This window comes from Anolis sagrei, chromosome 6, assembly GCF_037176765.1.
Source record: "Anolis sagrei isolate rAnoSag1 chromosome 6, rAnoSag1.mat, whole genome shotgun sequence".
In the NCBI taxonomy this organism is placed as follows: Eukaryota; Metazoa; Chordata; class Lepidosauria; order Squamata; family Dactyloidae; genus Anolis; species Anolis sagrei.
In genome coordinates, this window is record NC_090026.1 from 20,782,183 (window position 1) to 20,809,217 (window position 27,035).

The following is a 27,035-nucleotide window of genomic DNA, read 5'->3' on the forward strand; positions in this document are numbered from 1 at the left end:
ACAGCTTGATGGTGCAGTCATAGGCATATTTACTTGAAAGTAAATCCTTGTGTGTTTAGAGCAGTGGTTCTCAACCTTCCTAATGCCACGACCCCTTAATACAGTTTCTTATGTTGTGGTGACCCCAAACCATAACATTATTTTCATTGGTACTTCATAACTGTAATTTTGCTACTGTCATGAATCAACATGTAAATATCCGACATGCGGTATTTCCATTCACTGGACCAAATTTGGCAAAAATACCCAATACCCCAAACTTTGAATACTGGTGGGATTGGGGGGGGGGAGGGGGGAATGTGTGTGTTAATTTTGTCATTTGGAAGTTGTAGTTGCTGGGATTTATAGTTAACCTACAATCAAAGAGCATTCTGAACTCCACCAATGATGGAATTGAACCAAACTTGGCACACAAAACTCTTGTGACCAACTGAAAATACTGGAAGAGTTTGGTGGGTATTGACCTTAAGTTTTGTAGTTCACCTACATCCAGAGAGCACTGTGGACTCAAACAATGATGGATCTGGACCAAATTTGGCATGAATACTCACTATGCCCAAATGTGAACACTGGTGGAGTTTGAGAAAAATAGTCCTTGACATTTGGTAATTGTAGTTACTAGGATTTATAGTTCACCTACAATCAAAGAGCATTTACAGTTCACCTACAATCAAAGAACCCCACCAACGATAGAATTGGGCCAAATTTTCCACACAGAACCCCCATGACAAACAGAAAATACTGTGTTTTCTGATGACCTTTGGCGACCCCTCTGACACCCCCTTATGACCCCCCCCCCCCCCGGGGTCCCGGCCCCCAGGTTGAGAAACACTGGTTTAGAGGGACCAACTAATCCTAGGGAAATGTACGTAGGATTATAGCCTAATTTCTAACTCTTTTGTCCCCAAACTTTGATGCTCTTTGTCATCTAAACAAAACCTTACAGGACAACCCCTTGGAACTTCCAATTGCTCAGGGAAGCCAGGATCACAGCATAATATTTACTGATGCCTTGTAGAGAAATGCTTACATTCTGAAGTCAACATGTTTCAAGATTATGTTGGAAGATCATGCCCCCAATTCCCGTGGAAGTGGTTTTCTTGTTATTACTATAGCTTTGTGCGCATCCCCATTTCCCTGAGTGCTACAAAGTACGAACAGCAGCTCAAATGGGGTCAGGTTTGCCTCCCCATCCCTGCTCACAATTTTGCAGCCCTCACCCTAATGTGAATAGGATAGTTAGATATTAATGATTGTTTATAAGAGGTAATGTGGAATTTTCCTGGATCCCTGAATGACAGTCCAAGAGATCTGTGGCACAATTCATGCTATGCATGCAGAGTGCAATTCCCCAATATCTCCAGTTTAAATAATCAGGTGCAAGATAACCAGCGTGACATAAAAGGCTTTATGTTGGACTATTAATTCAGTAGATCATATTTTCTTAAACTTCTCCATTTGCGATCCCTTTCTGCCTAGCAATAGTTTACAATGTAGGTATAAAAATAAAATATTTTCTGTTAGCAAATCATATGCAAAGCTTGCTAAACAGGCTGATTTTTGGGTTGTGAGTTTTCCTGGCTGTATGGCCATGTTCCAGAAGCATTGTCTCCTGACGTTTTGCCTGCATCTATGGCAGGCATCCTCGGAGGTTGTGAGATGCCAAGATGCATTTCAAAAGCATTTTGAAAATATGCCATATAGCCCGAAAAAACCTACAACAACCCAGTGATTCCGGCCATGAAAGCCTTCGACAATATTTTGAAAATAGCTGAAATAATCCTTGTCTCCTAACATGCACGGTTTTACAGCAGACAAACATTGCTGGACAGAAATACAATGTATTTATTCCATTCTAAGACCCATTTCCCTCCATATTAACATTTTAAAAATCTGAGTGCAGCTTAGAATAGCAGGTACAAACATTAAAATAGAATTAAATATTAAGAGTATTACAGTTAAAACTCCTAAATCCGATTAAAACTTGTATGTTTATGTCAGCTTTATGTATATAAATAAAGCTTTTTCCCCGTTGGTGATACAGAAGTTAGCGTACGTCTTACAATCAATGCCATCTTAGAATCGAAGAAATACGATAGTTAAGTTCAGACTCTTCTGGGTTGTTGTGAATTTTCCAGGCTGTATGTCCATGTTTCAGAAGCATTGTCTCCTGCCGTTTTATCTGCATCTTTGGCAGGCATCCTCAGAGGTGTGAGGTACATAAATAAATAAGTATATAAATAAAGATATATAAACCTTATTTTCCTAGTTTCCAACAGACCTCACAACCTCTGAGGATGCCTGCCAAGATACAGGCGAAACATCAGGAGATAATGCTTCTGGAACATGCCATACAGATTGGAAAACTCACAACAACCCAGGAATTCCAACCATGAAAGCCTTCAACAATAGGCTGATTTTTCTTTTTTATGAAGTACAGCTGAAGCATCTTCTGTAGACTCCACTATAAACATTGCACAACGGATTTGTGTAAATGCTTACAACAGCAACTAGGCAGCATTCAGCAACTTTTTAGTGTTGCCAACACTGAGCTAATGGGATCCCATTTAAGGTTGGGACCCAAAGGTTAAGAAGCTGTTCATTAGATCACAAACTGCCAGGCAACTTGAAGGCACAGAAACTACCTTGAGTCCTAGACTAGAAGGCTACAAATATGTCATATGTAGTGTTATAACTCCCTGCCTTTCTCCATTATCCAGCGGATATTGGCAATCTGGTCTCTCGTTCCTCTGCCTTTTCTAAATCCAGCCTGAACATCTGGCAACTCTCGCTCCATGTATTGCTGGAGTCTTCCTTGCAGGATCTTGAGCATTACCTTACTGGCATGAGAAATAAGGGCCACTGTACGGAAGTTTGAGCAGTCTTTCGCATTTCCCTTTTTTGGTATGGGGATATAAGTTGATTTTTTCCAGTCTGATGGCCATTCTTGTGTTTTCCATATTTGCTGGCAAATGGCATGCATCACCTTGACACCATCATCTTTTAAGATTTTAAACAGTTCAGCTGGGATCCCATCATCTCCTGCTGCCTTGTTGTTAGCAATGCTTCTTAAGGCCCATTCAACCTCACTCCTCAGGATGTCTGGTCCTTGTACAGATTCCTCAGGATTCATTCACCACACCGTCAAAGCTATCCTCGATATTGTTATCCTTCCTATACAGATCTTCTGTATAGTCTCGCCACCTTCTCTTGATCTCTTCAGCTTCTGTTAGGTCCCTGCCATCTTTGTTTCTTATCATACCAATTTTTGCCTGAAATTTACCTCCAATGTTTCTAATTTTCTGGAAGAGGTCTCTTGTCCTTCCTATTCTGTTGTCTTCTTCCACTTCCATGCATTGCTTATTTAAAAATAGTTCCTTATCTCTTCTGGCTAACCTCTGGAATTGCGCATTTAACTGGGCATATCTCCCCTTTTCACTGTTTCCTTTTGCTTTCCTCCTTTCTTGGGCTACTTCCAGTGTCTCAGCAGACAACCATTTTGCCTTCTTGGTTTTCTTTTTCTTTGGGACGTACTTTGTTGCCGCCTCCTGAACAATGTCGCGGACTTCTGTCCATAGTTCTTCTGGGACTCTGTTTACTAAATCTAGTCCTTCAAATCTGTTCTTCACTTCCACTGTATATTCGCTAGGAATGTTAGTGAGATCATATCTAACTGGTCTGTGTATTTTCCCTGATCTCTTTAGTTTTATTCTAAATTGAGCAATGAGAAGTTCGTGATCTGAGCTACAGTCAGACCAGACCAGATTGCCAATATCCGCTGGATAATGGAGAAAGGCAGGGAGTTTCAGAAAAACATCTACTTCTGCTTCATTGACTATTCTAAAGCCTTTGACTGTGTGGATCATAATAAATTGTGGCAAGTTCTTGGTGGGATGGGCATCCCAAGCCACCTTGTCTCTCTCCTGAGGAATCTGTACAAGGACCAAGTAGCAACAGTCAGAACTGACCACGGAACAACAGACTGGTTCAAGATTGGGAAAGGCGTGCGGCAAGGCTGCATCCTCTCACCCAACCTTTTTAACTTGTATGCAGAACACATCATGCGATGTGCGGGGCTGGATGAATGCAAAGCTGGGGTGAAAATTGCTGGAAGAAACATTAACAACCTCAGATATGCAGATGACACCACTCTGATGGCCGAAAGCGAGGAGGAGCTGAGGAGCCTTCTAATCAAGGTGAAAGAAGAAAGCGCAAAAGCCGGGTTGCAGTTAAACGTCAAAAAAACCAAGATTATGGCAACAAGAATGATTGACAACTGGAAAATAGAGGGAGAAACCGTGGAGGCCGTGACAGACTTTGTATTTCTAGGTGCAAAGATTACTGCAGATGCAGACTGTGGCCAGGAAATCAGAAGACGCTTACTTCTTGGGAGGAGAGCAATGTCCAGTCTCGATAAAATAGTGAAGAGTAGAGACATCAGACTGGCAACAAAGATCCGCCTAGTCAAAGCCATGGTATTCCCTGTAGTAACCTACGGATGTGAGAGCTGGACCTTAGGGAAGGCTGAGCGAAGGAAGATAGATGCTTTTGAGCTGTGGTGCTGGAGGAAAGTGCTGAGAGTGCCTTGGACTGCGAGAAGATCCAACCAGTCCATCCTCCAGGAAATAAAGCCCGACTGCTCACTGGAGGGAAAGATACTAGAGACAAAGTTGAAGTACTTTGGCCACATCATGAGGAGACAGCAAAGCCTAGAGAAGACAATTATGCTGGGGAAAGTGGAAGGCAAAAGGAAGAGGGGCCGTCCAAGGGCAAGATGGATGGATGGCATCCTTGAAGTGACTGGACTGACCTTGAAGGAGCTGGGGGTGGTAACGGCCGACAGGGAGCTCTGGCGTAGGCTGGTCCATGAGGTCACGAAGAGTCGGAGACGACTGAACGAATGAACACACACAGTGTTATAACTATTTGTCATATGTAGTGTTATGACTATTTGTCACATGTAGTGTTATGGCTATTATATTAACTAAGTTAAGTGATTATAATTGCAATAATACCCAAATGTTCTTTCTCTGAATTAACTCTAAGCCCCTAGTTGTTTGCCTGAGCCCATGTTAGCTAGGAAAACCACTGGAATTGGGAGCTGTGGTCATATGTATTATTTGTAGAGCTTGGAAAAATGAACTTTTGGGGAGGACTATACCTCCTGTAGGGCCCCCTAGTGGTGCAGTGGGTTAAACCGCTGAGCTGCTGATACAGGGAGTGGGGTGAGCTCCTGCTGTTTGTCCCAGCTTCTGCCAACTTAGTACTTTGAAAACATGCAAATGTGAGTAGATCAATAGGTACTGCTTCTGTAGGAAGATAATGGCGCTCCATGCACTCATGCTGGCCACATGACCTTGGAGCTGTCTATGGACAACGCTGGCTCTTCGGCTTAGAAATGGAGATAAGCACCACTTCCCAGAGTCGGGACTAGACTTAATGTCTAGACTTAATGTCAAGTGGAAACCTTTACCTTTACCTCCTGTGGCCAAGAACCAATAAGCACAGTAGTGGAGTGCATGTGTATTTCAATTGCTATTTCATGCCTCTTTCCCTTCTCCTTCCAAGGTGAAAAGCAGTAGTGGGGTGAAACTCAGTGGCACAACTCCATCCCCTTGGGCACCAACTGACTGGAGCTGATGCTGTGCTGGAGACAAAAATATATCCTCTACTCTTAGTATAAATATTTCCCAGGTAGGCAAGGGCAGTTAGAGATGCATAGACATACAGCACAGCTGATTGGTGGCCAAGGGGTTGGAGCTGCTCCTATAATTCCATTTCAGTCCTTCACATCCAGGAATGGGACACTCTTCAATGGGTACAGGATAATGCATCACAACATATATACAAAGCCATACCTTGCGGTTATAGCTGCATATGCTATAGATTCTAGCTTTAGTTTCCACCAGGGCAAGTCAAACACATTTTGCAGTCTGATGTGGAAGACAAGACAGCATCCCATCTTCCTAGCCTACACATAGAAGCCAAATAGATTGACAGAAGAATCTTACTTTAATGCTGAGGACGCAGATCCAAAGAAGGGGGAGAGTGACTAGGGAGATATTGTCACTATCTCACCAGACCACTTTCAATCTGCCACCTAAGGAGTCTGTTTCATTCTCCCTAATGAAAGGGCCAGCCCTGGTTTCCCTAAATTACAAACCACATATTCCCCGCACACTCCATCTTATATTGAAATGGGAATGTGAGAGACAACTCGGCTTCTTACTTCTCCAGTTGGTTTTTTCCCCAACTAAAGGTTTGCACTTTAATTCCTAACATATTTTATGTCATATTTACAAAAGGGTGATAAAAAATTTGCCATCTTCAGCAAAACAAAAATCAAACCTAACTTCCATAAGATTCCATAAGGTTACAGATTTCTGAACATGTCCCTGTTGTTGATGCAGACAGTGTTGATACTGAAGACGAGGCGGCATTTCAGTTTCCCAGGGAAAGGAATGTTGTTTAAGAAGATGGTCATGATTTGAGTGAAACTTCACAGCTGCAGGTGGAGGAGTCGACTGCTCCATCTGTGAGCTCAGTGCCTGTCGATTCCCAGGCTGGCCAGTCCCAGGATAATGAGTTATTCGGCCTTGAAGGTGATGGGGATTTGGTTAGAGAGGACCGTTTGCAATTAAGGGTATGCCAAAGTGCTCGGCTTGCTAACAAACGGGAAGTTCGAGGTCAACGCAATGCTTTCATGCTAGGAAAACATATTTAACGATCTGATTGAAGTCAACCCTTTGTCAGTGCAACTTTGCTTACACCCTGTTAACTTCTATGGAATTGCCTCGGCTTTTGAGGAAAGCTTTTGGCTCTTTGGGACTTTGGTTTTGATCTTGGTTTCTGGGGACTTTGTCATGCTGCCATGGATTCTTGTTTGACCAATGCTTGTGGATTATACTTCATGATATTTGCCTTTGGACCTTGAAAACTCTGCCTTTGCATTTAAGACTCTGTTTTGGCTATTGAACTTTGCAACCTTATTTCTATGTTTATGATTATGCTTTTTCTTCAATAAACTACGAAACTTACAGCCTTGGTGTGTGGTGGTGCTCTGATCAAGGTGAATCTATCCTGAGTTGTGACAAGCGTGGCATATTTTCTTTCTCTGGCAAGACAGTGTGTGGACTGATTAAGCGTGAACTATGCATGATTTTACATTATGCCACACAGTTCTCAGTTCAAAAATAGCATGCAAATATGTAAGTCAGAGAAAGATGTACACAAAAACTAATTTTAGCTGCATATTAAAAACATTCTTTTTAACACCAGCATTCCTACTGAGTCTCACATGACATCCTCTCTCACAAGAAAAAAGTATATATTTTAATTGATGGCCGTCCCTTTGAAATTCTTGGATCTAAGACGAATACTGGCATTTCATAGAATCATAGAGTTCTAAGAGACCACACTCCTTCCATGCAAGAAAAGCACAATCAAAGCATCCCTGACAGATGGCCATCCAGCCTCTGATTAAAAGTTTCCAAGGAAGGAGCTTCCACCATACTCTGAGGCAGAGAGTTCCACAGTTGAACAACTGGTACGGTCAGGAAGTTCTTTCTAATGTTCTGGTGGAATCTCCTTTTCTGTAATGTGAACTCATTGCTCCTAGTTCTAGTTTCAAGGGCAGCAGAAAACAATTCTGCTCCTTTATCCTTATGACACCCTTTCACATATTTATACGTGTCTCTCATGTCTCCTCTCATCCTTCTCTTCTGTAAATGAACAAACAACGCGTGTGTGTACAAAATGCTAAATAAAAAAGCTAAATAGTACTACAGCTTCCAGCATTCCTTTGAAATTCTGAGAAGTAGAAGTAGAAAAAAAACTTTTCCAAGTTATGCATCTGCCAAAAAGCGTATATTAGGGAAAATGTATTAAAATATGTTATTTTTTTCCAATTTAAAAAACTGCATACTGATGCAGAAATTGGATGGAACCAATTTATGACTGAACAAGTGTGAAATGGACATGGACTGGAAGTAGATTGATTTGTCCACCCAAACAAAAAAAAATGTTTCCGGAGAGTTGCTATGTTGCAAAGTATTTCTTTTGTTGAAGGGGTTATTTTTATTTTTTCCGATTTTCACTTAGAGATGTTCCATGCAGCGAACATGATGACAAGTATAGATTGGTACCTTCTGCGGCACAAAAGAAATACCCAATGCCTTTGCTATCTCTTATAATACGAGGAGCTATGAATGAATTCCCAATCAGCTCAAATGATTTTCTTGTCTTTTGCAAATGAGTCACAGTAAATATCTAGAAAGTGAAGGCTTCAAGTGTGCTCTAAGTAAAGATGCCCTACTGCAAATTATCCGAAAGCAGGCACTACCCTATAGCTCAGAGAAAACTTTGGCTCTCCGGGTGTTTTGGACTCCAACACCCACAATTCCTAGCAGCCTCAGGCCCTTTCCTTTTCCCCCTCAGATGCTTAAGCTGTTAGGAATTGTGTGAGTTGAAGTCCAAAACACCTGGGGGGCCAAAGTTTGTCCATGACTGCTTTAGCTCCACATTATATTTGAAATTGGCATCAGACGTAATGATATTACTGGAACAGTGCTATAAAATTGTTTTTACAAGCAGGATTCATCCCAAAGGCTGTCAGACAGCCATCAAGATCTAGTCCGTCACTTTTCTCTAATATAAGATATTCTGTTTTATTTGTTCTCACCTTTTCTGCAATGAGCTTTAACCAGCATATATGACTCCTTTCCTCACACATTTATCCTCATGAGAACCCTATGATATAGGTCAGGCAAACAGAGAGAGAGAGAGAGACTGGCCAAAGGTCATTTGGGGGTACATGTACACTGCAGAATGGATGCAGTTTGACACAACAGCCGTGGTTCAATGACATGGAATACTGGGATTTGAAGTTGCTGGTGAAGTATGGGACCATACTTTGGTTATGAGACCAAGATTTTGTCTAGCAAGCTAATGCAATATGAATATATGGAACTGTGAAATGACTAATGAAATGGCCTTGCATTTGACCATGGATAACGTGATTTTAATACTTGTTTTTAATATTGCTGTTGTTTTTAAATGCATATGTTATTTCTATTGTATTTACGTATGTGTGCAGCGTCAAATTGTTGCCTGGGTTGTTGTAGGTTTTTCGGGCTGTATGGCCATGTTCTAGAAGCATTCTTTCCTGACATTTCACCTGCAACTGTGGCAGGCATCCTCAGAGGTTGTGAGGTCTGTCAGAAACTAGGAAAAATGGGTTTATATATCTGTGGAAGGGCCAGAGTGGAGAAAGAACTCTTGTTTGTTGAAGCTAGGTGTGAATGTTTCAAACTGGTCACCTTGGTTAGCATTTGATGGCCTGTCAGTTTTTAGGTGTGACTTATTACTGCCTGGGAAAATCCTTTGTTGAGAGGTGATTAGGTGTTCTTGTTTGTTTCTTATCTGGCATTCCCCTGTGTTTGAGTTTTGTTCTTTAGTTACTGTTTATTTACTAACTCCAACAGACAAGAGGGTTTTTTTCCCCTACCCTGGACCTTCCACAGATAGATAAACCCAATTTTCCTAGCTTCCAACAGACCTCACAACCTCTGAGGATGCTTGCCACAGTTGCAGGCGAAGCATCAGGAGAGATTGCTTCTAGAACATGGCCATACAGCCCAAAAAAACCTACAACAACCCAGTGATTCTGGCCATGAAAGCCTTCGACAATAAATTTTTGGCTTTCTGTGAGGCTACTGTGAGTTCCCCTGTCTGGGGTGAGAAGGGCAGGATATAAATGTAGTAAATAAATAAATACCAGCACTCTTGTGCAGAGAAGGCTTAAAAATTGTAAAACCCATGATTCCATCACATTGGGCTCTGACAGAGTGGTATAAAAACTGCATTCATTCTGGAGTTATGCAGCTCCAGCACCTTTTATGGTTTAGTGGGGCACCGAACCATAGTTTCCCATATCCCAATCTACTACTCTAATGACTACCTGACTGGCACAACCTAGGGATCACAACCACATACAGTGAAGACATCTGTCCTTGCGCTTCGCTACTCTGCTTCTGAGTAGGCATGCCCAGTGTGGAATACATCACACCATGTTAAAACAGAGGATGTGGCTCTTAATGAGACATGCCGCACTATCACAGGACGTCTACGCCCAACACTGCTGAAGAAATTATACTGTTTAGCTAATATTGCACCACCTGACATCCATCGGGAAATAGCAGCCTGTAATGAAAGGGCCAAGGCATTGACATCTCCGGCCCATCCACTGTTCAGATATCAGCCAGTATGCCAATGACTTAAATCAAGAAACAGCTTGCTAAGATTTACAGAGATACTTGCAGGAACACCTCAGCAAGCAAGAGTCCAAAAGCGGCAGGCTAAAACCTGGAACCCCAATCAGTGGCTGAGACTGGATGAGAAACTCCCCCCTGGGCACACAGAAGTCTGGACAACTTGACACCACAAGATGCAGACCCAATCTTAAGAAATGGGGCTTCATAGTGGAAACCACGACATGCGAGTATGGAGAAGATCAAACTACAGACTGCTTACTACAATGCAGTCTGAGCCCTGCCACATGCACAATGGAGAACCTTTTTACAGTAACACCAGAGGTACACAAAGTGACCAGCTTCTGGTCAAAGGAAATTTAGCATAATGTCAAGTATTTAACTTTGTTTGTGGTTTTTAAAAAATACATTATAATTGTATTCTCAATTTGCTTCTGACACAATAAATAGATACCTTACACTGACTCTTTTAGGTTTCTAAATAATTCCATGTAGGTCAGTAGCCTTCATTGGAACCCCTGGTGGCACAATGGGTTAAACCCCTGTGCTGGCAGGACTTAAGACCAACAGGTCACAGGTTCGAATCCGGGGAGAAGCGGATGAGCTCCCTCTATCAACCCCAGCTCCTCATGCGGGGACATGAGAGAAGCCTCCCACAAGGATGATAAAAACATCAAATCATCCGGGCGTCCCCGGGCAACGTTCTTGCAGACGGCCAATTCTCTCACATCAGAAGCGACTTGCAGTTTCTCAAGTCGCTCCTGACACGACAAAAAAAGTAGCCTTCATTATATTTTTCTGAGCTATATTATTTCCCCTTAGAAATAATAATAGAATCATAAAGTTGGAAGAGACCACAAGGGGTCATGTCGTCCAATCATCTGCCATGCAGAAAATACACTCAATTCCATTTCAAATCTTTTGATTACATGCATGGCATGTATAAAATAAGCAAGGTGGATGTCAAAGGGATTTCACTTTAAAACATTTTTACTGTGCCTTATGAAACCCAAACTAAATAAAAACAATAGGGAGTACTGGGCTTTTTTTGTTGTAAAAAAAAAAATATGTTCCAGTTTTCATTTTTCAAACACTCTCCTTTTCTAATTTCGAATGGAATACTGTGTCCAATTCTGGACATTGCGATTTAAGAGAGATATTGACAAGCTGGAATGTGTCCAGAGAAGGGTGACTAAAATGATCAAAGGTCTGGAGAACAAGCCCTATGAGGAGCGGCTTAAAGAGCTGGGCATGTTTAGCCTGAAGACGAGAAGGCTGAGAGGAGACATGAGGGCCATGTATAAATATGTGAGGGGAAGTCATAGGGAAGAGGGAGCAACCTTGTTTTCTGCTGCCCTGGAGACTAGGATGTGGAACAATGGGTTCAAACTACCGGAAAGAAAGGAGATTCCACTTGAACATTAGGAAGAACTTCCTAACTGTGAGAGCTGTTCAGAAATGGAACTCTCTGCCCTGGAGTGTGGTGGAGACTCCTTCTTGGGAGGCTTTTTAAGCAGAAGCTAGATGGCCATCTGTCGGGGTGCTTTGAATGTGATTTTCCTGCTTCTTGGCAGGGGGTTGGACTGGATGGCCCACGAGGTCTCTTCCAACTTTATGATTCTATTTTAAGGAGGTTTTTTTGTTAGATGCATTTCAAAAGCATTTTGAATATAGCTGAAATAATCCTTGCCTCCTTACATGCATAGTTTTACAGATGACAAACACTGCTGGACAGAAATACAATGTATTTCTTCTATTCTAAGACACATTTCCCCCCCATATAAACATCTCTAAAATCTGAGTGCAGCTTAGAATAGCAGGTACAAACATTAAAATAGAATTAAATATTATGGGTATTACAGTTAAAATTCCTAAATCCGATTAAAACCTGTATGTTTATGTCGGTTTTATGTATATAAATAAAGCTTTTTTTTCTGTTGGGGATACAGTAGCGTACGTCTTAGAATCAATGGTATCTTAGAATAGAAAAAATACAATAATTAAGATGAGACTCTTCTGGGTTGTTTTGAGTTTTCTGGGCTGTATGGCCATGTTTCAGAGGCATTGTCTCCTGACGTTTCACCTACATCTATGGCAGGCATTCTCAGAGTGTGAGATATAAATAATAAGTATATAAATACTGATATATAAACCCTCTTTTCCTGGTTTCCAACAGACCTCACAACCTCTGAGGATGCCTACCAAAGATGGAAGCAAAACATCAGGAGAGAATGCTTTTGGAACATGGCCATACAGCCCAGAAAACTTACAGCAATCCAGTGATTCTGGCGATGAAAACCTTTGACAACATGGTGTGAGGTCTGTTGGAAACTAGGAAAATGGGGTTTATATATCTGTGGAATGTCCAGAGCGGGAGAAAGAACTCTTGTCTGTTGGAGCTAGGTGTAAATGTTTCAATTTGCCACCTCCAAGGATGCCTGCCATAGGTGCAGGTGAAACATCAGAGAGAATGCTTCTGGAACATAGCCATACAGCCCAGAAAGCTCACAACAACCCAGTGATTCCAGCCATGAAAGCCTTGGACAATACAGACTCTTCTTTCGCTTAATATGCATCTCTGCAGAAAGGTCTCCGCTGTGGGTCTCCGAAATTAACTCAATTATGGGGAGTAACTACACATAAATTAAAAATACGTCTGTTCTATATTCATTTACCCCCATAAAACAGTGTATAGTGCTAACTCACTCTCCAAATTCGGGGACATTCCTTTTAGGATTACAACCTTTTAGGCTGCAGTATCGGTCGTGTGGACTGATGGATTTTGATGGTCCAAAAAGGAAACTTTCCCAAGCTTCGAGCGGAAAAAAATAATAATTCTAGAATGGCTTTCTGCTTTACCTCGCTATGCTTGGCTGCTTTTAAGCAGACTTCTCCCTGCTCGCCTCTGACGCTGGGGAAGGAGAAAATTCCTTTAGGCTACAGTTTCTATAGAGTGAAGCATGGTGAATTTGGATTGAAGAGGAAAACGGCTTTTGCTCCTCCACATGCACAAATACACCCTTTTTGGTTCAAAATAGATGTCACTACCGCTGTGTATACTAACAGGGCAAATTACCCTGGAAATCTAGTTTGGACCTAAGACCAATGGCAATTATTGCTGGCCTATAATACTGTGCTTTAACACCAAGGTTCACCTGCAGTTTTTTTGTCTTCAGCAATTGCATATATTGTCTCTTTGGTCCCAAGAAATTATAGGCTTCAGCAGCATCTATGAATATGTATTAACAAAGGTGCAAAATTACCACCCAGGCCTCAAATCAGTTTCCAGGATTTCCTATGTAATTATCTGCCCAGTGAAACCACTTGCTTTGATACTGGTTTGGAACTGACTTAAGTGATCAGTGTAAATGAGCCCCATGTCTAGAAATAGTTACTGTTTAATCAGAAATACAGCACAATTGGCCTTCTGTATCCAAGGATTCCACCATCCACAGCTTGAATATATTCCTCCTCCCAACCATCCCCCCGCAAATGTCGCTTTTGTACAGGGAATGGCATTGGATATAATGCCATTGGATACAATGGGACCCAGGCATCCATGGATTTTGGTATCCATGGAATACCTGGAATCAAACCCAGCAGATACCAAGGACCCACTATACATCTCACCATGGTGAAGAAACCTTTGACCAGCTCACCTCTATGGCTCAACAAGGTGCATCTACACTGTAGAATTAATGCACTTTGACACAACTTGAACAGCTATGGCTCAGTGCTATGCAATCGTGTGAGTTAAGGTTTTACAATGTCTTTAGCCTTCTCTGCCAAAGAGTGCCAGTGCCTCACCAAGGATTTCACAGCATTGAGACATAGCAGTTAAAAGAGTTAAAGTAGTGTCAAAATGCATTAATTCTACATTTATACAGATCTCTATAAAGGTGATCTCTATAAAGCAGTGGTTCCCAACCTTTTTTTGACCAAGGACCACTCTGACCAAGGACCACTTTGACCAGGGACCACTTTGACCAAGGACCACTTTGACCATTGACTACTTTGAGCAGGGACCATTTGACCAGGGGCCACTTTGACCAGGGACTACACTCCAACATTAATACCAAAAAGGTTATGAATCCGTTTTTCGTCAACTTTAGATTCGGTTTGCTTATTTGAGGTGCTGATTCAGAAAATTGCATTGGATAGACCACATAGGGTCTAGGTTCTGATAAAAAAAACTTATGCCACCCAGTAGTTGCCATCTGCTTGCCCACAGAAAACCATATTTAATAATCTAGAGCTGATGTGGTAGTAGTCATCTTTTGTGGGTAGATAGTCTCTCCCCTTCCAACATCTCCGTTGCCTTGGCACTATAAGAGGATTTCGCAAGACCAGTCACTCTCGTTGCCTCATGGTTTTGAGGCAACGATGTAGTAATGGTGAGGCCGCTGACCATATTTTTGTTCTTGCAGGCCACTGGTGGTCCACAAACCATGGATTGGGAGCCAGTGCTATAAAGTAAGACATTCAACTACCCCAATACAGTTCTAGCCTTCCCATTGGGACAAATAAATGCCAATGTGGGGTAGTGGTTTGAGTACTGAACTATGACTCTGGAGACCTGGGTCCGAATCCATCCTCAGCCACAGAAACCAACTGGGTGACTTTGAGTCAGTTACACTCTCTCAGCCTCAGAGACAGGCAAAGGCAAACCTCTCTCTGGACAAATCTTGCCAAGAAACTCCCATTATAGGCTTGCTTTATGTCATCATTGTTCAGAAATGCTTTGAAGTCACACAATAACAGTGATATGGAAAACCAGATGCCTCAGAAACAAGGGAATGGTTTATCCCACTAACCCAGGTTTTTGGCCTCATCAGTTCTTTGGGAAGAGCCCCCGGTGGTGCAGTGGGTTAAACCCCTGTGCTGGCAGGACAGGTCGCAGGTTCGAATCCGGGGAGATGCAGGTGAGCTCCCTCTATAAGCTCCAGCTCCTCATGCGGGGACATGGGAGAAGCCTCCCACAAGGATGATAAAACATCAAATCATCCGGGCGTCCACTGGGCAACATCCTTGCAGATGGCCAATTCTCTCACACAAGAAGCAACTTATAGTTTCTCAGGTCGCTCCTGACACGACAAAAAAAAATCAGACTTCTTTGGGACTGGCAAGAAGTTATCATATCATTTTTTTAAAACCAGCAAGCAGTAAAACAATGTCCAGATTGGGAAAACGATGAATGAAATACCAGACAGAACACACAACATTTGGCTGCCCAAGGCTGAATGGTAAGTGGTACCCGCACCACTTTGGTCAAGGTCTATTGAACTCAGAACTGCCAAAGATATTTGGGGAGATGAGTCAGAAAATCCCACATGTGCCTTGCTTTGGCCAAAATACGATAATGGGAGATTAAATTTCCTGCCTTTTCAAAATCAAGTGCCTGAAGGGCCACTTCACAAGGTAACTGGGATATCAGAACTTTTCCTGGCCTGAAAGAGAGACCATAATCTTTTGGCAGCTGCTCTTTAGTTTACTGGGATTTACTGGGGTTGCTAACAAGGCTCTAGCCTGGCCCTAAACATGAGGAAGGAAAGAGATACCTGAAGGTCTAGGTGTATTAGTAAGATTGCCAGAGTGAAAACTGGAATGAGTTCCTAGGTTGTGTCACCGGAGTGTCAGACAAGCAACTTCTGCTAAAGTTCTCTCCCCAACCTCACCAGCAGTGAAATTTGAGCATATCGTGCATTTCTGCCTAATTTGGTCCAGTGAATGAAAATATATCTTGCATATCAGATATTTACATTAAGATTGATAACAGTAGCAAAATTACAGTTATGAAGTAGCAGTGGAAAAAAATTATGGTTGGGGGTCATCACAGCAAGAGGTTCTGTATTAAGGGATCACAGCATTAGGAAGGTTGAGGACCACTGAACTAAAGGCCGCTCCCTCATTGCTCAGCTTTTGGAAGGGATAATGACTTTCTTATTTAACAAGGCCTTTACTTGAGCCATGGCAGGAGTTGGGGATTTTATGATCGGGATGGAGGAGGGATACATGGGGGAGGAGGTTATGGTTTTAACCTGAAATGGGGGATTTTATTGATTGTTGTTTTATCATGATTTTATCTATTTTGTTCTCCTGGTTGAAGGATTTTAATGTTTGTGTTCTGTTTGTAAGCCACCTTGGGTCCGTGTTGCGGAGAAAGGCAGGATAGAAATATCCTAAATAAATACAAATAAAATAAATAAAATTTCCCAACAGAATACAAAGATGGGGAGATATATTTTTCTGCCTCAGCCAAGTGTACATGAAGTATAGTCAAACTGATACAGGTTGAGTGTCCCTTATCCAGAATCCCAAAATCTGAAACATTCCAAAACCTCAAACTGTCCACACAGGTGGCTGAGATACTGACACAAATTTGATTTCATGTACAAAATTATTTTAAAATATTGTTTTAAATTATTGTCATCTATGTGTTCAAGGTATATAAGAAACATACAATCAGCCCTCCGCATTCACTGGGTCACAATATCCCTATGAAAGGGATAAAACACAAAGAGATAAATTCCTATCTTTTTCCTTTAGAGGACATTTCTCCAGGAATCTTTAGGTGCTCTAGCAAAAAGTTATGGTGAACTTCTACTGAATCCCTAGAATCATGCTGGAGGACCTACAAATGCCTAGGAATATCTATGCTCTCCAGTGCAGTTCTATGGTAGATGGTGACGACAGAGTCACAATGGAGGATCAAAAGATTCCTAGAGTGAATAAAGTGATCAAATTCACAAATAATCAAATTTGCAAAAAAGAAACCCTTATATCCAAATTCAAGCATTCCTGTGTGTGTGTGTGTCTGTCTGTCTGTCTATCTATCTATCTATCTATCTATCTATCTATCTATCTATCTATGGAGCCCCCAGTGGTGCAGCATATTAAATTGCTGAGCAGCTGAACTTGCTGACCTAAAGGTTAGCAGTTCTAATCCGGAGAGTGGTGTGAGCTCCCACTGTTAACCTCAGCATCTGTCAACCTAGAAGTTCGAAAACATGCAAATGTGAGTACATCAATAGGTACCGCTCTGGTGGGAAGTTAATGGCACTCCATGCAGTCATGCTGGCCACATGACCTTGGAGGTGTTTATGGACAACTCTGGCTTTTTGGCTTAGAAATGGAGATGCAAACCAACCCCCAGAGTCAGACACAACTAGACTTAATGTCAAGGGGAAACCTACCTATATACCTTACAAAACAAATAAACAAACAAACAGTTCTGGTCTCAAGTATTTCAGATAAGAGATACTCAACTTGTATCAAAACACAAGTGAAGGGATTCTGGAACGTGATGTAAAAAAGACTATAAGCACCTCTCTTGACACTAGACATATAACAACAATGGCAATATATTTTAGTTACCTTTTTCCTGATCCCCAAGTAGGCTATCTGATAGTAGGCTTGGCCTTGGCTTTAAGAAACCAGAGTTTGGGGTGAATAATGATTTATTTATTGTTGCGGAAATAGTAACACATTGTGCTACATGAATGACAAATTCCTTTCTAATGAACTTCTGGGGGAAAATACTTAAAAATACAAAGAGGGCCCCAAATGCTCCAAAATAAATCCTTAAAAACCAAGGGTTTAGGAATAACAAGTTCAGTTGTCCCTCCACGTTTGCGTTTTTGACTTCTGCTAATGTGATTATTTATGGATTTGATTAAAATGTTCTCTTTAGGAATCTCTAGGTCAGCGTGACCTTATTGTTAACTTCCTCCATGCACTCTGGAGGACCTAAAGTTTTTTAGAGAGTACACTTCTCTAGGAATCTCTAGGTCAGGCATGGGCAAACTTGGGCCCTCCAGGTGTTTTGGACCTCAACTCCCACCATTCCTAACCGTCAGTAGTCTAAAACATCTGGAGGGCTGAAGTTTGCCCATGCCTGCTATAGGTCTAGGTCAGTGGTTCTCAACCTAGGGTCCCCAGATGTTTTTGGACTTCAACTCCCAGAAATCCTAACAGCTGGTAAACTGGCTTCTGGGAGTTGTAGGCCAAAAACATCTGGGGACCCCAGGTTGAGAACCACTGGTTTAGGTGATTCTATGGCTAGTTTCCAGTGGAAGTTGACCACAGAGTTGTGCTAGAAGACCTAGAATTTCCTAAAGAACTTTTCTCTGTTTCTTTGTTTATAGTTGTTGACTTTCAGGGGAGTCCTGTGCCCCTAACCCCAGTGAATGTGGAGGGCTGACTGTAAAGTAAATAGAACCCATTCCACTGAAAAAATAATGTTAGACTGCTTTTTAAGAACTCAAATATTGGTAATATCTTTAGCCCAAGAGTAATGCCTTAGGAGTCAGTGTCATTATTTGTAATGCATCGCTTCCGTGCCGTGTATTTCAAACCTGATGTACTCGTAACACCCCAATTATCAGACCAGGGATTACTGCCTGAGCTGCACACAACAGACTCACACACTATGACACATTATTGAAAGCTCTACTCAGGCTGCTGCACGCTGTGTTTGTGTATGCTACAATAGTACCTTATTGAAAAGCCAAGAAGGTGTTTGTTCTTTTGGCTAAAGGAATATTTTCATCAACATATTGTCTACAATATGTTATCACAGTTCAAAACATACCCTGGTGGCAGCAGTGTATGAAGTATCCCTCCGTAGTGCCTTTGAGGCTGGCCCTACCATTAAGTCAATTGAAGTGACAGCCTTGGATGGCAGATTTGGGGTGCCTTGAAAGGGCAGCGAAATTGTTTGCTATTTACTAAGTTATTATATATTTGCAGCCACAGATGGGAATAAGTGCTTGAGGGATTTCCAGGCTCAAGTGGCAAAATACCTTGGCGTTGGGTGCTACGCACTTGGACTTTGGAGAATAGGGAGTGCCATTTGCTACTTCACCTCGGGCTGCAAAACGTCTTGGCTGGCCCATATGTTACAGACATTGAGAGTTTTACGGTGGGATTTGTTGGCGAATGTAAAAGTCAGTTGGTGAGTGCGTTAACTGAAAAATGCAAAGCACAAAACTGATTGGTTGGGCTACAACCAGGATGCTAGCTGAGCCTGGGAGTTTTGGCAACAGTTACATGTTTAGGTTTATTCTTGCCAAAACAAATGAATATATTTTAGTATATTTTCTGTTCTGAGCTGCTGGAAGATGATCCTTCACTCAAGGACTGTTTGAATCTCTCTCAAAGAACATCGTGTGAGTCAATGCAGCTCTTCACATGACTGTATATATGTTGCTCTGCATATCAAAGACCAAAAAAACTTATTATTTACTGAACATCTGTGTGGTATATCTTTTCTCTAGCAAGACAGTGTGTGGATTGGTAAAGACGTGAACTACGCATGATTTTCATTCCGCCACAGGATTGCCAGCTGAATTGTGAAGAGTGACAAGTACTCAAGCAACTCACCTACAAAAATTAATGATCCATAAATAAGGGCACAAAATGTTAAGTAGATTAAGAAAAAAACATAGGCTTTCCCTTATAAATACAAACAGTTAGTGTATATGAATTAGTACATTTCTTAGTTGGCAGTCCGGGGGGATGAATTTGTAAGACTGGGATGATATATGGACAGGACTTAGGATCAAACATCCAAGCGTTTACTCAATACACTGAGCAGAAGGCACCAAAACACATAAGGTAATTTTTATCACATTTCAAAGTGAAATGGTTTTGCCATCTAAACCAGGTATGGGCAAACTTGGGCCCTCCAGGTGTTTTGGACTTCAACTCCCACAATTCCTAACAGCCTACCGGCTGTTAGGAATTGTGGGAGTTGAAGTCCAAAACACCTGGAGGGCCCAAGTTTGCACACGCCTGGTCTAAATTGTGCAAGATCATTAACTCCAGAATCTGAAATTTACCTTAATGCGATGTTAGGGATCAGGTGTCATGCTTTAGGGAAGAATGGTGAATTAGGTCAAGGATGTGCCATTGGAAGTCCATAGAATAGATCGAACAGTTTTATCTGATCTCTGGTGACTCAACTACAATTAGTCCCCGTTATCCACAGATTCGATACTCTATCACCGACACTTCAAAATATATCCCCTCCCACCATAAGTATTTGTAGGCCTCCAGTGCAATCCTATGGGATGCATCCAGCCAAATAATAGTCAAAATATAGGTTTTGCTATTATCTACTGTTTAAGTCAGGGGTCCACAAACTTTTTAAACAGAGAGCCAGGTCACAGTCCCTCAAACTGTTGGAGGGCTGGATTATAATTTGAAAAATAAACATGAATGAATTCCTATGCACACTGCACATATCTTAAAAACAATACAACAATTAAAACAAAGAACGATGTTAACAAATATAAGCTTATTAGTATTTCAACGGGAAGTGTGGTCCTGCTTTTGGCTGATGAGATAGGATTGTTGTTGTTGTGTGCTTTCAAGTCGTTTCAGACTTAGGCTGACCCTTGGTGAAGGCCGGGTAAATGACCTTGGAGGGCTGTATCCGGGCCTTAGTTTGAGGACCCCTGGTTTAAGTTATGCACATATATGTGTAGGTCTTGGAAGCTATTCTTCCTTGATATGAGAGTCATATTGTAGATATAATAAGGTATATATGTTGTATATGTAACCGAATTGTATGCATATACATCATATATACATTAATATATATACAATATGACTCTCATATACATGAGGAATATCTTCCAAGAACTGTGTTTATCTTTATTTATTTATTTTTAGTCTGTTTCATATCCCGCCTTCTCTCCCTTGTCGAAGACTAAAAGGACTGTTTGATTGGGTGGGAAGGGATCTGGATGTTTTTCTTTTAATAAAAGGGAAGTTAATGATATTTCCCGTATTCAGAGATACAGTTCTCTTCTGCCGTACCTCATCCTAATTTCACAAACAAAGGTTATCTAAATATTGTTCTTAATCTCTTCATGTGCAATAGATCTCTCAGCATCTGTGAGGGAAACTCTCTTATAGCCTTTTTAAAGAAAGTAAATATAACCTGAGAGCAGAACCTGGAAAAGTTTCTTTTTTGGACAGTAAATCCCAACTTTGATTGCGGGGGTTTTAGGAGCTGAAGTCTAAGAACTAAAATGTTCAAACTCTGTTTAGGGCAGGAAGTGATGTGAGTGCATTTCAGGAACACCAACTTTAAAAAAACGCTCAGAACCATTCTCTAAGAGCAGTGTTTCTCAACCTTCCTAATGTCGCAACTTCTTAATACAGTTCCTCATGTTGTAGTGACCCCCAAACTAAACATTATTTTCATTGCTTCTTCGTAACTGTAACCTTGCTACTGTTATAAATCGTAATGTAAATACCTCATATGCGGGATGTATTTTCATTAATTGGACCAAATTTGGCACAAATACCCAATATGCCCAAATTTGAATACAGGTTGGGTTGGGGGAATTGATTTTGACATTTGGCAGTTGTAGTTGCTGGGATTTATAGTTCACCTACAATTAAAGAGCATTCTGAACTCCACCAATGATGGACCGGAACCAAACTTCCCATACAGAACTCCTATAACCAAGAGAAAATGCTGGATTTGGTGTGCATTGACCTTGAGTTTTAGAGTTATAGTTCACTTACATCCAGAGAGCACTGTGGAATCAAACAATGATGGATCTGGACCAAACTTGGCACAAATACTTAATATGCCCAAATGTAAACACTGGTGGAGTTTGGGGAAAATAGACCTTGACATTTAGGAGTTGTAGTTTCTGGGATTTATAGTTCACCTACAATCAAAGAGCATTCTGAACCCCACCATCGATAGAATTGGGCCAAATTTCCCACACAGAACCCCCATGACCAACAGAAAATAGTATGTTTTCTGATGGTCTTTGGTGACCCCTCTGACGCCCCCTGCATGACCCTTCCAGGGGTCCCGACCCTCAGGTTAATAAATGCTGCCCTAAGAGTAAGACTAAGAATTATTAAACAATGATCACATTTAAAAGATTGTCAGACAGACCCACACCAGGCTCACTGGCTTACATTCAGAGGAATTCTGCCACACATTTGCGCCAGGAGATATTATTCAAGGCTAACTTAAGTCCCACTAATTTTAATGGTATTGAAGTGCACCCTAACTTCTTCTGGATCTAACCTTGTAAGATTCTAAGCAAACAGCTTTCAAAAGTTAACCGCCAGGAACACTATTTGGTGTGACTTGTGTGGCTTTTCAGATATTGTTGAACTGCAACTTCCAAAAGTCCTTAACCATGCTGCGTGTTCCAATCCAACAACATCCAGAGGGCCATATGGTTCCTACCCATGCTGTACAATCTACAGTGCTAAATCTTACTTCTGCTCAAGCAGAGGTGTAAAACATCTACACAAATTATTCTAGCTATTTGACCAAAACCTTTTTCATTTCATAGAATCATAGAATCATTGAATCATAGAGTTGGAAGAGAACTTGTGGGCCATCCAGTCCAATCCCATTCTGCCAAGAAACAGGAAAATCGCATTTCAAGCACCCCAACAGATGGTCATCCAGCCTCTGCTTTAAAGCCTCCAAAGGAGGAGCCTCCACCACACTCCAGGGCAGAGAGTTCCACTGCTGAACAGCGCTCACAGTCAGGAAGTTCTTTCTAATGTTCTGGTGGAATCTCCTTTCCTTGCCAGCTCACATTGAAGTCACTATTCTTCTTTTAAACATTATCAGCTGCAAATTTTTCCACTTTGGGATACTATATAATTTTTTATAAAATACAATGTTTTGCTGTGAGTTTTCCGGGCTGTATGGCCATGTTTCAGAAGCATTCTCTCCTGATTTTTCACCTACATTTATGGCAGGCATCCTCAGAGGTTGTGAGATCTGTTGGAAACTGACCCCTCAATCTCTGAGGATGCCTGTCATAGATGTGGGTGAAATGTCAGGAGAGAATGCTTCTGGAACATGGCCATACAGCTAGGAAAACTCACAGCAACCTAGTTATTCCAGCCATGAAAGACTCTGACAACACATACAGTGTTTTATCAATAGGTATCTATTTCTTCTTTACATAGGTGCATGTGGGTGAAATGTCAGGAGAGAATGCTTCTGGAACATGGCCATACATCCAGGAAAACTCACAGCAACCTAGTTATTCCAGCCATGAAAGCCTTTGACAACACATACAGTGTTTTATCTATTTCTTCTTTACATAGGTGTATGTGTCACTCATCCCACATATACCAGCCCTTCCTGGAGAATTCCAGCACCTTCAGTCTGGAAAGAAAGAAAGTGGAGATACTTCAGGATGAATAGGGGTCTATACCACTCTGCTACCAACATCCCTTAGGTGACCTTGGGCATGTCACTTCTTCGTGGGGTTTAGCTATTTCCCAGCAATATGCCTGACCACCCTAAGGACTCTCATAATAATAAAAATGCTCCCTTTAAAAATAGGAAATGATATTGCACCAAAACAGCAACAACAAGAAGAGAACTCAGAAATTTTGGGTGAGGTATCTGTTTGTTTAGGTTCTCCCTGTATTCTGGGATAGAGCAAACAACTAGGCCTTTTCCTGCCCTCCTCCCTCTACAACCTCCCTTCCTCCATCTACACATTGAGTCCAATATTCCTGAAGCATCTTCGCATGAACCCTTTTGCCGCCACAGGAAAGAAATGATTATTCAGCAAAATTCCACCCTGCCTTATCCCCTGATGCTTTCTTCGATCTCTTCCGACTCCCTGCTCCAGATCTCTATCATTGCAACAATCCTTAAAAATACATTATTACGAATTCTCCCAAACGTGCAGTCTCCTTTGCTCTCTCTCTCTCACACACACATATATATGGATATCCCGGTCCCTTCTTCCTCTGTCATGGTATCTTTTCCTGCCACTGCAGTATAACCGTTCCCCTTTTAAGCCACAATACCCATCTTACACATCGAATCATACAAATTGAAGGATTGAGAAAGGGAGAGAGCGGGAGGCAGAGAAAGAGAGGCCTGGTGGTTTGGGTTTTCCTGCATCATTGCAGAGAGAGACGGATGGATTCCCCCCTCCTTTGCATCCTCAGTCTTCTATTCAACGACTGACTGAGAAAGAAGACAGAGAAAGAGCTAAAGAAGACTCGATTTTTTCCATACGGCCTAGCCATAAGCGTTGATACAGACAATCCCGCTCATAACCAAGCCCAATAATCTAAACCGCACAATCAAATCAGCATCCCTGCAGAGAGTAAAAAAAAAGAACTCTTCCATTCATCCAGAGTGCTGCAGCGGGAGAAGATCGGAGGGTGGGGGGGAATCTATAGGCCTCTCCATAAAACACACACACAGCCTCCACCAGCACCGCCCCGGCTTCTCGGCTTCTCACATCCTTGAAAATACAGCCTTAAGAAGGAGAAGTAATATAAAAAAAGATGCCTGCCAGTCCTTTCTCCCCCTCCCCTCTCCACCGGATTATTTGGGGCATAAATCTGAATCGGTTTGTTTTCTCCCCCTTTCCTACTAGTATTGGTCATTGCAGCATTTTGTTAATGCTGTCACTTCACCTCCAATATGTTCTGATTCAGGATCCAACTGTCTGAAAATAGACCCATCCAGGAAATATGGGTGACCCATTGCTGTTTTCCCCCCTTCTAGACTCGACTAGATTTTGTGTGTGTCTGAGTACACACAAACACACACACACCCATCTCTACTATCACATAAACAATGTGGTACTTAATAATCACCCGGCCAAAAGAGACAAATGGAATGGCATGCCTTTGCAAACATATACCATCCTCACAACCTCTGAGGATGCCTGCCACAGATGCAGGTGAAACGTCAGGAGAGAATGCTTCTGGAACATAGCCATACATCCCGAAAACTTACAACAACCCAAATACCTTTTAAAAAATTGGTGTTGTCTCTTTCCCATGTTTAGAACAGGCAAGCCAAGCACATGCACCCCAAATAAACTCTACTGGGTAAACACCCTTGGTGCCTTCCTCGGTTGTTAATATCCAGATACTATTTTCCCAAAAAATGTCAGAAAGAGATAACTGGATAAGTCCACAGTGCAATCTTCCCCCATCCTGACACCTTCCCCAATCTAACCTCCAAGGTCCCATTATGTCCCAAATAGGACTCCCCCAAAGAAACTCCAAGGAAGCCACAACCCGTCTTCCCTTCAACGCCACACAACACCCATTTGTTTCCCCAACAGGCGGAATCTCAGCCAGCCTCTTTTCTAATCTCTTATCCTAATTCTGCAATGGGACAAAACCTTTTTCTATCCTGAATACAGATATATTTTCTATTCATCACAATGGGTCAATTTACCCTTGGTCTTCTGGCCAAATCACCCCCAGAGGAGGAAGTGAGGGTGCAGTGCTTGGATGGGGTTGTCCCATCCTGCCCGGCCCTGTGGTATTAAGGGGAGGGGGATTGATGGAGGGCCTTCCTTTCCTCCTATACACCTGCCGCCTCCTTCCCCAAAGCATCAGCACAAGAGCAAGTACTCACCGGTCTGCCCTTTGCCCAGGGTCTTCTCCAGCCTGTAGGGCCCCACATACTGAGCGTGCTGCTGGCTCTGTGGAGACTGATAGGGGTGGACCCCACCTGCTTCTTTGCCACCGGACATGGCTTTTGTCTGTCACCCTTCTGAGCGACAAGAAGAAACAAGAGGGGTTGGGGATTGGGGAGGGGAGGAGGGTGGGGAGAGGCGAGGAAAGGCCCCTCTGATATCCCCCCTATAGGGACAATGCCGGGGCCGGCATCCTGGCAGATTTAACGGGAGGGGGCATCAGGAAGGGAGGGGGAGAGAGGAGGAGGAGAAAGGAGGAGAAGGAGGAGAAGGATGCTACAATCCAGGTACCAGCATCATCCAGCTGGTCCAGCCAAGGATGCTGCTGTTGCTGCTGCTGCCTCTGCCGCTGTCAGTGGTGCTGATGCTGCTGAGGATGAAGGATGCTGCTGTGGCAAAGATGCTCTTCTGCTCTGGTCCTTCGCCTCCCCTCTCACTGCAATCTGAAGGGATCTCTCGAGCTCTCCCCTTACATCAGCATCCGGGCAACTGGGTGACAGACACAATCCGGGTTAACCCTTGGCGGAACAAAGGCAGCGCCTCCTCCCCAGGCAGCCAGGGGAAAGGGGTGGGGATTAGGGGGCGGGGATGGCAGGGAGAGAAAGTGGGCAAGGGTTTGAGGAGGACCAGGAGGCAGGAAGCGTGCAGCAGCTGGGTGGGAGGGGTTAATCGGGGATAGGACCTCTGGGGTGAAGGGGGAAACTGTGCCATAGGCCTGAGAGGCCAGGAAATGTGTGTGTGTGTGCGTGGGAGGGAGGGAGCTTCAGCTGGTGGGTGTGCAAGGCAGCATTTGTGTTGTGTGCAAGAGGCAGAAAGGGAGCCTGGAATTGTATTTTTTTGTACAAGTTGTGGCACCAAACATGTGTGACTGTGAAATTGGGAGTCTCCTTTTTCATGACAGGAAGGTGTTGTGTGCGTGCGTGGGTGGGTGCTTTTTTGGGTAGGCATTGCAGGAAGACTGCCATTGTGTGCAAAAGGAGTCAGGTATATTCACTGGAGACTGAAGGAGAGATTGAGATGTAAATTAACATCCTTCCCTGCCTCCCTCTCTTCCTTTTTTTTGTCTCTCTCTCAGGCACACATTGAATGCATGCTGTGAGAGTTTGAAACACACACCGGAAGCTCCACTCCTGTCTGCACAACACTTTTATATCACTATTGATAGTTCATCTCTCTATTTCTGCTTTGTATGTATGTATGTATGTATGTATGTATGTATATACACACACACACACACACACACTGTATCGATATTTATTTATTTATGATATCTCTATCTTGCCTTTCTCAAACCCAAAGGTGACTC

At 42.4% G+C, this 27,035-nt stretch overlaps 1 protein-coding gene across 4 annotated transcripts in view; it reads right to left on the reverse strand.

Annotated features, from left to right (window-relative positions):
• Positions 1-26,304, reverse strand: part of BRSK1 (BR serine/threonine kinase 1) — an 84,573-nt gene extending 58,269 nt beyond the window's left edge. For all 4 annotated transcript variants that reach the window (XM_060780457.2, XM_060780456.2, XM_060780455.2 and 1 more), the window contains exon 1: positions 25,669-26,304. In XM_060780457.2, the coding sequence (XP_060636440.1) occupies positions 25,669-25,786 (118 nt within the window). In that variant the 5' untranslated portion in view covers positions 25,787-26,304. The remainder of the gene's footprint in view (positions 1-25,668) is intronic.
• Between the last annotated feature and the right edge of the window lie 731 nt (positions 26,305-27,035).